Source organism: Blennius ocellaris (assembly GCF_963422515.1).
Source record: "Blennius ocellaris genome assembly, chromosome: 17".
NCBI lineage: Eukaryota > Metazoa > Chordata > Actinopteri > Blenniiformes > Blenniidae > Blennius > Blennius ocellaris.
This window is the reverse complement of record NC_137666.1, coordinates 11,581,243-11,592,543: the sequence shown is the minus strand read 5'-3', so window position 1 is coordinate 11,592,543 and position 11,301 is coordinate 11,581,243. Positions and strand designations below refer to the sequence as shown.

Here is an 11,301-nt window from a genome sequence, read left to right as displayed (position 1 = left end):
ACAATTTCAGAATTTCGCTCATTTGAATATCATCTTTATATTTAAATACAATATAGAAATGTCCTTCAAAGATACTTTGGGATTTAACCTTTCTGTCAATAAATATTCTGTTGACTGCATAGTTAAAGGCAGTGTCAATACGCATGTATATAAATCATGTATAAATTAGAGCATTACTATCTACTGGTATTTACTTAGCCGACCTGCAATATGGTTTTGAATGTAACATGTTGACTTTGTAAAATGTGTCTGTCATACAGCAACCAGACGAATAACTGACTGCCATTCGTTTCTCAAACGCATATTGTAAGTGGTGTAAGAAAAAAAAAAAAGGGCGGCCTGTACCGTCTCCTGCAGAGAACATGTCCAAGCCATCGTTTTGCAATTTGTCTAACAAGTGATGCATTGCACGGGCGGTATGAACAACTCGATTCGACATGGACGATTTTGGGCTCGTGCGCAGTACAGGCATGTGACAGCCATGTAGAGTGTGGAAATCATGCGTGGAGACTCCGCAATGCTAAAAGGCCTCCAACAAGGAGCCCCAGTCAGCAGCTCTAATGCGTTTTTCAAAATGGATATCCCTATCCACATGCTGTAGTCACATGCACGTGCGTAATGTCTATTATCCGATTAAGAACGGTGAACGTGTTTTCTATACTTTGGCACATCTGAATTATTATTATTATTATTATTATTATTACTTTGCATAAAAGCATTCGCAGTGATGTGCTCATTTGCAGCAATTTCCTGAGCGCAATAATCACATCACTCGTCTGAGTGCATGCGGAATTATGTACAATTATTCCCATACTAAGCAATTCGAACTTGCATCCAGCGTTTCAGTGCTAATATTTCCCAGTCGCTGTATGATGTCATTAATCAAATAAACGTGTATAGAAAATGGAAAACTGGCGATGGCGACCCGCTGTGCCTGCAGCTTTCAGTTATCACCACGTTGGACATCTATTGTGTCGCAAAGGAGGGCTTTAAGCGCGTGCTCTTCCAGGCTAGAAAAAATAAAAAGGGGAAGATGAAGCGGATTGAGGAGACCTTTGATCCCTCATTACTGACCTTTTGTTATTTCAGCCACCAGAGGCACCTCGGCTGAAAGAAGCAGAGCACATTGCTCCGCCGTAAACATTGTCCTTGACGCATTAGTGGCCTGAGAGCAGAGTAGGGTGGGCGGGTGGGGTTGCACGAAATGATGCAAGGAGTTATTTGTTGCTTTTTTGTGTGTGTGTGATTATATTTTTAATCAAACTAAACATTTGGTGAGAAAAAAACATTTTGTTATTAACTGTATAAATCCGGAAAATATTACGTTGCATTCTTTTGGGCGCGCCCTCGATTTAGTTGTCTTGACGCGCCGGTTCAGGCTCTAATCGGTTCCGTTTCGCGGAGAGATTTAGCCCATCCTGAGAAAAAAGGTGGGAAAGCTAAACAAAACGCACCATGCCTACCATTTAATATCCAGCCCTCACAACTCTGCGTGCTGAAACAAATACCGAGGAACACTTTGTGTACATTTGAGCCCCTCAGTGCTGCTCTGGTGTTTTTAATGTCAGCAGAGGTTTTCAGCAATATTCCTAATTGCGCGGGGGTACAGGAGTGCCTTTTGATGTTTACATGCACGCTGATCCCTGCAGATTGGAGGGAGATGAAGGTCAGTCATGCGCCGTGGCCTTTTTAAAATATGACACGCGAAAACCCAAAGCATGTGTCAAAATGGGGAGAGGGCGAGGGGGCAAAGTTATGGCGTGTGTTTGTTTCTTGTGTCGGGAAGCAACAAATCTTTCTTATTGCTTGCAAGTGGAGTTTTCTTGTACAGCGAGTGCATGTATGCTGAGGTAGTAAAGTTAGAAATAATCCCTTTGTACGATATTAGTCTACAAACTATGATCCAGAAAGCCAATTATGTAAAGGTTAAGGAATAAAATGCAATTATTTTATCACAAAAGAGCTCTAGAAGCCTGTGCAGGATTAACTTTTGCTTTATATAATTGGCTAAAAAAAACTAAACAAAAGCCTGCGTTTGGCCTGTCCGGCGCAAAGCCTGAATGCAGCTCAAACGAAGATAAATAAAAAAATAAATAAATGCAAAAATGCGTATAGTTTAGTTAGATCAACACATTTAATGTGTCATGTTCGTTTTATTTGCATCCAAATGAAACAAACAGTAATTAAATTGCATCATAGTCAAAGTGGCTGGGGCTTAACTGTCATTTATTTTCAAAGTTCATGAGTAGACATTTTTTTCTAAAGGTTAAACATATTCTTAGCGTCATTTACAGCTTCAAGTATTAGCTTTCGGTGTATTTTACAAAGCCATAACAGTCCAAGCTTGGTGCATAAATGAGAAAATAAATGAACAACGAAAAAAGGTAAAAGGACTGATGGTCCTCGAGTGCAAAGAGATACCATTTACAAAGATCACTGAGCCAATTCACATTACTCAAAAGCAATCATTCATTTCCTCCCGTTTCTTTAATGATGCCATTTAAAAGGTTGAGATGGAGTGCGATGAAGTGGAGCGTGAAATCAGGTGCTCAAGGTAAAGCTACTCTGTTATTAGATTTTGATCACTTTATTAATGCACAATTCTACATTTAAATCGAAAGAAGTCCACGGGGATTTAAGTGGACACATTTACACTCCTGTTAAAAGTTTGTGTTTTCCAGAGATGGTCATCAGCTCATCTTACATCACCTCTTTATTCAGTGCAACATCAACATCATTTTTGAAATAGTAAGAATCTGACCCACAATCTTGATAAATCAATATCCTCACGCTATCTGCCTAAATGTACAAACGTATTCATGGTGGTACATCCCGAGTTTTACCTTCTGAATGAAGCGTACATGGAGGAGGACCGAGGGTGGGCAATGTGATGGGGAGTGGGGGAAATCTGTGCGGACTTGTCATGTCAAACTTTCGCACCAATTGCGTCGTAGCTTTGTGAATTCGCGAGAATGGGATAGAGGAGCGGGGCCAATAGGCGGCTGAGAAACTCTGGAAGCCCTGCCTCTCGATTTCAACAGATTGAAATGTAAGCCTGTCTCCAGCGCCGTCAGGAAACAGATCGAGAATTTTGTTCCTCTTGTTCCTTATCGCACAAGAAGATTTTCTTGGACGCGATTTTGCACGGTGGGCACGCTGGACGCGGAGCAGGATCTACGTAGGAGGCACAAACCGGACACCGTTTTCTTCTTTTGCGGCTTTAACGCAATGGGTGAGTTCATGTGAGATTTTCCTTTCTTTTTTTTTTTCTTTACAGGGATGCAGCGATCGGTTAGAGGCGCAATGTCCAACGAAATGTCACCCGCCTGTCACTTTTGACGGTTCAGTTTAGGTGTTAATCCAGTAAAGAAAGCAGAATAATGGATTACTACGAGCCAGTTACGCACGAGTTTCGGCACGCACCGCCGGGCATCCCTGAAGTTTAGAGTGTGTGACACAGCAGTGCGTTTCATCATACGTGGTCATTTAAACCCGAATAGCACACAGAACGAAATGTGGTTATTAAAGGTAAACGAGTTGGTAAAATAAGTTATGTGTACAAAATGTCCATGCGTGCAATTGTGTGCATTTTATGCAATTTATGCATTGTTTGAATTGTTAAAACTCGACGTATTTTTTAATGGACAATCGTTTAAATAATATTATATTCTTACTGTGAATATCAGACATTTATAGGGGATTTAACCTGAAGCATTAGGTGTGTAGTGGGCCTGTGGTTGGTTAACTAATTGTTGTGCCCTTCTGTGTTTGTTTTTGACACCAGAGCCAGCCTTCGGTGAGGTCAACCAACTCGGTGGTGTTTTTGTAAACGGCAGGCCGCTCCCAAACGCCATCCGGCTCAGGATAGTGGAGCTGGCCCAACTCGGGATTCGACCTTGTGACATTAGCAGGCAACTGCGGGTCTCTCACGGCTGCGTCAGTAAGATCCTGGCCCGGTACAACGAGACCGGCTCCATCCTGCCGGGGGCCATCGGAGGCAGCAAGCCACGGGTCACCACACCCACCGTGGTCAAGCACATACGGACATACAAGCAGAGGGACCCGGGGATTTTTGCCTGGGAGATCCGGGACAGGCTACTCGCCGATGGGGTTTGTGACAAGTTCAACCTCCCCTCCGTCAGCTCCATCAGCCGGATCCTCCGAAACAAGATTGGGAACCTGTCCCAGCAGAGTCAGTACGAGTCCGGAAAGCAGGCGCCTCACCCACCACCACAACCAACAATACCATACAACCACTTGTACTCATACCCGACGTCCAAAGTGCCCACTCCCCCTGGCATGCCCACCCTCCCCGGACACATGGCCATGCACAGAATATGGCCTTCATCGCACTCGGTAACAGATATTCTGGGGATACGGTCGATTACAGAGCAACAAAGTAAGCATGGCTACACGGAGGGCGGTTACATTTGTTTATTGCACTACATAGAACTAACTTTTGAAGGGGTTTTGTGTGCAACACTGTGAATGTGTGTGAGTGTGGGAGTGTATGTTTTTCCCCTTGAGCTGGTGTTTTTAGAACTGGTTTTATAGGGCCCCGGAAAGTAACACTGGAGCAATATGAACCTTAAGGCCTCTGTGAGGAAGGAAAGGCTAAATGCTATTTGACCTGCCTGCTGATATTGATTTGAAGGGGAGGCAGGTTAGTTCAGAAACAGATGGTCCAGCTCGGCCTCAGTAACAATTAGGAGGCGGATATTAGAGGGACAGCGCAGGGGAAAGGCGCTCGGATGGAGTGTATCAGAATGAGGTGCGCTTAATGTTTTCCATGGCTTGGAAGCAGTGTTTCGACGCAGCGCTCGTCATTCGTCAAATATTGCATTTGAACGAGTTTTCTGCAGAATGTGTTGCGTTCGTCCTTCGTGCCACAAGCAGGTATGGGCCCCGATAGTGCTTTGTGCTCACCGCGCCACCGCAACTGTTTTGGAAACACTGAAACAGGATCCGGCATAAATCAGTGTTAATGGTCGGCCTGGTTGTGTGAGAGGGCTTTTCTGAGAGCTTGTTTTCCAGTGTTTTGCTGTCAGGACTCGGGTAGATCACGCAGAACACGTCCTCGGCTCCTCTCCGCTCTCACCGCCATAAGAAAACTTAGGTTCTCGAATCTAAACAAGTCGATGGAAGGCACATATCCCCGAGAAGTCGCAAGGGGAGGAATGTGTTACCAAAGGCCGCTTTTCTAAACAATTTATGCATTTCCAAATTATTAGCAGATGTTTGTGGCAAGTTTCTGAACGCTGGATTAAGGTTTTAAGTAGGCCTTCGTTTGTTGACGTGCGAGCTGATTTGCACTGAAGAGATTTACTCCAGTCCGATAAATTTAAATGCTGAATTTGAAACTCTTGGAAATTATGAAAAATGTTTGTCATGGATAATATGTACTTTTACGCACACGGGAGCACACTAATATAAAGGTTATATATGAACAATTTATGTGCGTAATTTCAGTCGATCAAAAATATATTTTCAAGATGTACGGTGTGTGTTTGGTTTAAACCTCCTTATTGAGTTATAGAATCGGTGGGATTGTTTTCACGACAGTAAACACTGGGAACTTTGTAAAGTATCCATCACGCACGAAAAGAAAGGAGACGGTGAGAGTAAATCTAATTTGCGCTCGACAAGAAGACGATTTGCTGAAATGACCCTGACCCACCAGAGTCCACTCACTTAACCATCTTCAAGCGGACATCAGTCTTCGTTTGATCTTCAAGAGAAACTAAAGCATTTAGCCTCACAATCTAAACACATTTGCTTTTCGGTAAGGGGGAAAAGAAACATGTATTTGCACTTCTTTAAAGTTCACTGTGCACTTTTATTGTCACCTTTTTGGAAAACGGAGATTTTTTACAAATTGATGGTGAAATATAAAATATCAGGGGAAGGCAGAAAATACACTTATATTTAAGGTTGTCGCAGTTACAAATTATTATGTGTAATACTAACAATGCGCATTATCAAATGGAAGGTGGGTTGTGTTGTAGGCCTGATTAAGCAGACCAGTTCAGAGAGGTTTTACGCACAAGAAAGGCGTTTGACTTGTATGCCACTTGTGCGTAAAATGACAAATGACCACGCTTCAGTTAGAAATGTCACAGGGTTTATTGTCTTATGCAACCTGGCTAACCTGCGGCTGATGGATGCATGAGTAACAGCGGCCTGAGCCGACTTTTTTTTTCTTTTTCGCCTCATCTCCAGAAACCCCTTCCTGACTTCCCTCTCTTCTCTCTTTCTTTTTTGCCCCCCAGTTAGTGACAGTCCATCCTTTTCCAGCGCGAAACTAGAGGAATGGAGCGCTATAAACGGGACTAATTTCCCACGAGCAAGTTCTCCACTAGTCAATGGCATGGATAAACCGCATTTAGAACCTGACGCAAAATACACACAGGTAAAAAAATGGACACCTCTCATTTTTTTTTAAAAGCCTCAATTGCATCACGAGTAAAAACAGCCTGTGCAGACCTCTGACACTCAAGCTATCAATCTAATTGTAGCCTTAGGTTTTGTATTTATTTATATATTTTTCAACATTTCAGTAATTATATGGAATCGAGATTTCTCATGTAGAAGAATTACAACGTTTATTTCAGTTGGAAAAGTAATTCAGCATTAAAAAAAATACACTTTATTATATATTTGTAATTGATAGTGAGCACTTCCGATTGAGCCGTTCTCGGCCAGGCATTTTATGAAACATTACAGCAACGTTTCTTCCATAATATTTAACAGTCTTGGTATTATTAAGTTGCTTTCTTTGCTTTAGTAATTGTAATGTATTTACAGTGAGGCACCACTCGCATCTATAAGTCACAGCAAATAAGAGATCGCATGTTGCGAATCTCTCGATAAACCACTGCAACAATACAATTATTTAGTGGGTTTTGGTTTAGGTGCTGCGTTCAATGTTCGAGTCCACCCAGTGCACACAGAAAACAAGGAACGATGGCGTCATTTGTTTAGTTTAATCAACTTTCTATGATAGAAAAGTCAAGTCACCGGCCTGACATAAGCGTCAGGCACGCCTGAGCCTTCAACATTTACACAACCGAGAAACTAAAAAAACAACAAAAAAACAAAACAAACCTAAGACAGTAAATGGATAGACCCATCAGATTTGTATATGTTTCCCTCTAAATTTCAGCGAATTATATCACTTCAAACTTCAAATTCGAGACAATGTTTTAAGTTTGTTATGGATTGGCTGATTTATTTCATACCGTTTAAAATTTGATTTGATTTGATTGTGTCTAAAACTTGATCAAAAGATGTAATTCTTCAAAAATTGTGATTTTTGGTTTTCAAAAAGCAATTAACAAATGAAAGGTCATCGTGATCTGTGTGCGTGCATGCTTACTTTAAAAAAAAGTATTTCTTTCAATCCTCTAATTTTGATTGGGTGTGTGATTGTCAATACTAATTGAAAACGTTTCCATGCTGCGTTATATATTTTTGCTCACTTTGTCACTCAGTACAAAGAAAAACCGATCCGGCACTGTGAGATTAAGAACGTTGAAAGTGGACACAATAGCTGTCTGAGCTGTAAGCTTTACAAAAACAGAGGCGAACCATTAAATGAAGAAAATAACAACTCTATAAATTACAAGGTTTACGGCATGAAAAACAAAGTTATGGTGAAGCGAGCACTGTTCCGCCAAAAGAGGGGATTAACCGTGCCTTTGTCGCTGAGTTTTTTACGCAGGGCTGACTGCGAAGATCTAATGTTAAATAGGCTTACAATTTGTGTTTGTGAGGCAAACAGTCATGCAAAGAGAGCGATGTCATGCAAAATGGATCGGGTTCAATCGTGGTGACAGAAAGACTGTCGAAGTTTTCATGCAACGAAACACTTTCTACACAAATACAGAGTAAAACCCCTGTTTAAAGAATAGGCCAACAATCTTTTTTCATTTTATCCCCTTCTAAATGTGTCTCTCAGTGCAAGTGAAAACCCAAAGAGGACAGTAAAACGTTTTAAAGATGATTTTATTTTTGTCCAACATCAAGAGGCCTAAATCACATCGCATATTATTTTCCTATAACGCCAAAAGTCTGCGGTCAGAAACATGTGGCCCATAGGCGCTTTTCGGAGGGCAAAGCGGGCAGATGCACCCATGGGACTCTCTCTCTTTTTTTTTCTCCTCCCGAAGAAGAGGAGCATCATTAAAAAAGATTTAAGGTTCAGTCAGGAGTTTAGTGCACGCACGATTGAGTCCGATTTAGTCACAAACACAACGGAATCATCCGAGACCATCAAATGTCACATACGCCCATATTCTTCGAAAAATTGCAAATTGTTACTATTTTTTAATACGTTCTCTATAAATTAATGTGTTCCCGCGAAAGTAATACGCTCTTTAAGGTTTAGAACTTTTATTTAAAATCTAAAGATTGGGATTCATGTTGAATTAGAGTTGCCTTTCTGTTGAAAATGCGTTTAAAAAAAAAAAAAAAAAAAGCAATTGTTGCATTGGATATATCTAAAGAATAAATATAAGTTATAAACTGTCTGACAATTTTTTTCACACTTATGGAGAAAACCTAAACAACTTAATTATGAAATGTGGCCTTCAATGTTACATTTAAATTTCAACGATCCCTGTTGATTATAAAGATACATATTTCTCCTAATTTCACAAAGTTATGTTGCATTAGCATGAAATAAATCCATTGATGGACAAATAATAGACATAGCTAGCAAATAACACAGGCTGATATAAGAAGAGTGCCACCAATACAGCCTTTCTAAGCCTTTCTACTGTGTTGTTTTTGTGACAAACGGGTGTTGATTTAACTTTGTGGTCATTTCTGCAGTCACAGGTGTTTCTCTGGTAATGGATGGCATTTTACGGACAGGGTCCTTCCTGGTGTTTTGCATATGTGTGCAGTTGTGTGTTTGTGCTTGGTGCTTTTCACAAGACAAGGACATGATGATATTTGGTGAAATATTTAACTGTTTGACTGGTGACACAATGGGAAGTTTGTATAGGTTTGAATTGGATATGCATCTCTGTCTTGAACTGGAGTGGAGAAGCAAACAAATGGCTGTTGAGACACCCACCCTCACCCTCACTCTCACCCGGTACAGGCCTGCAGACACCCGCAGGCCCGGGCACACACATGCGCGCACACACACAAAACCGGCTTCTTGTGATATACTCATGTTTTATAATCACCACAAATGTCAGTTTAGAGGATAATTTTTCAGATCCATTTTAAAGAAGCAGTCAGTCACTCAGTCACTCAAGCAAGTCTGTGAAAATATGTCTGAGGAGCAGAAAAGATCTCAAACGTAGGAATAATTCTCAGTAGTCACAGACCACCCAGGAACAGAAATTCGGCCTCCCTTGCTGAAATACTTGGGTGAATTCCTCAAGTTAAGTCCTGTCGTCGTGCCAGAGAAGTAAAGCCCATTCATGCTTCGAACCCTGCGCTTGCCTCATTCTCTATCATATTTCCCCTCTTCCTGCCTTTTCACTCTCAATCTATCATGACATCTGTTTTGTGGCACCCCCAACCAGCCTGTCTCCCATCGTCTGGCGTGGTATATCAACGCCGCTGGAGAAACGTCCACTTTCAACTCGAAAACAAGGCCCATGCACTCAAGGGGCAATCATGCATGTATGGTTTTTATACTTGTTTAATATGTTCCAGGGTCAGGAGAGCGCATAATTGATCATTCATACTTTCATCAAAATTGGGAAAATGGGATTTTTATGTGGTGGCTGTGAAGTCAGAATTTAAGTCTGCTGTTTGCAATTCAAAAAGCATCACTTTCACTTTCTTACACAGCTTGCATCTGTGTTTTCTTCCTGTTAAATACAACTGCTTGTGTTGTCTCCCTCGTGGGGGTCGCATCGTGGAGCAACCGTGAAAGTCCTCCTGAAGCTTTTATGCTCGACGTTTAGGAAGATATTCATCCCACCCTGAGAGAACACACCAATTAGAAACAACTAACCAATATTTCTACCACACGAAGAAGCACTAAAGATGTAGATGTTGACTTTCTAATCTAATTTTCGCCCCTCCTTCTCTTTCCCAGACGCCGAATGGATTGCCCACAGCGAACAGCTATGTCACAGCGCCCAGCATCCCTCCCTACCACCATCCCACCCAAGTGTCACCCTACATGGGGTACAGCGCCACCACGTCGGCCTATGTGACCGGAGCCACATGGCAGCCGGCCAGTGGCAGTGCTCTATCTCCCCGCAGCTGTGACATCACTGGCCCGCTGGCCTTCAAAAGCATGACGGCCAACCGTGACTCCATCCACCCGGTCGCCGCCTCGGCGCTGTAAAGACGGCACTCCGCGGGCCGACGCGAGGCGAGGGGGAGGGTGGGGACGAGGTGGGGTGGGTGAGAGACGGAGACGACAGGAGACGCCGTGCCTGTCCCCTGTGGCTTTGTCTCATACTCACCGCCACCTCTCTATGAAGGACTCGGCCCCAGGACCCATATTTGTGCAGCAGAGTGTGACAGACTTCCGCCCTCCCACCTCCGAGCTAGACACAGTCAGACGAAAACACACAAGGAATAAGCAGTCTGTCGATTTTTACAACAAACTCGTTGTCTCAAAGAACTTGCAGGACAGGTGTTCAGGAGGACTGAAAGACTGCTTCTCTCCATCCATCAACATAACTCCTCTCAGATCCTTTACGGCACACTCCTGCAAATGTCTTTGGGGTAATGTATAACTTCATGAACATGCAATCAAAGAAAAGGGGGACGAAAACATTGCATTAGTGTTTCAGGGTGCTTAATAATTGCTATTGTTTAAAAAAAAAAAAATGTTTGTATGCTTTTTTGTTGTTGGTTATGATTTGATAAAACTGTCTTATGGAGCATTTGTTTTACCACTTCTCTAAAAATGTAGCCTGTGCAAGAGCTCCAAAGAGAAGTTTATTTATTAGATTAAGGTACGTTGAATGAAGTGCAATTAGCCTTACAGAAAGCATGGAAACCTCCTCGCACATGTAGACAAAATTGGCATTGGTCTAATGTCGGAGTATAGAGCATTAACAATTGACAAATGTTGCACAGTGAAATTGAATGTATCTTATTAAATTGTTTGGCTGTTTTTTGGTCTTCATGGAGTTTGCTGGTTGAATCAGAGGATTTCTTTCTCTCTCTCTCTCTCTCGCTCTTTTTAAAAGGAGCCATGCACACAATCAAAGGTAATTTCTTTAAGTTCACTTAAGTTTAATGTCTCCCCTGCATCATTCAGGGTATTGGGAGCAACAGACCTGCTTTACATGAGCAGGAAACTGCTTTTCATAAAAGGGG

The 11,301-nt window shown here is 42.1% G+C and overlaps 1 protein-coding gene across 2 annotated transcripts; it reads left to right on the top strand.

The window, feature by feature from the left end:
* The first annotated feature begins 3,095 nt into the window (after window positions 1–3,095).
* pax9 (paired box 9) lies at window positions 3,096–10,327 on the top strand. 2 transcript variants are annotated; one of them, XM_080512923.1, is made up of 4 exons: window positions 3,096–3,232; window positions 3,785–4,399; window positions 6,270–6,409; window positions 10,061–10,327. In XM_080512923.1, exons 1-4 carry the CDS (start codon window positions 3,229–3,231, stop codon window positions 10,313–10,315), a joined length of 1,014 nt encoding a protein of 337 aa, XP_080369049.1. In that variant the 5' UTR covers window positions 3,096–3,228; the 3' UTR covers window positions 10,316–10,327. The 2 variants fall into 2 exon arrangements, with proteins under 2 accessions (XP_080369049.1, XP_080369050.1); XM_080512924.1 differs by lacking the exon at window positions 6,270–6,409.
* Window positions 10,328–11,301: the final 974 nt, after the last annotated feature.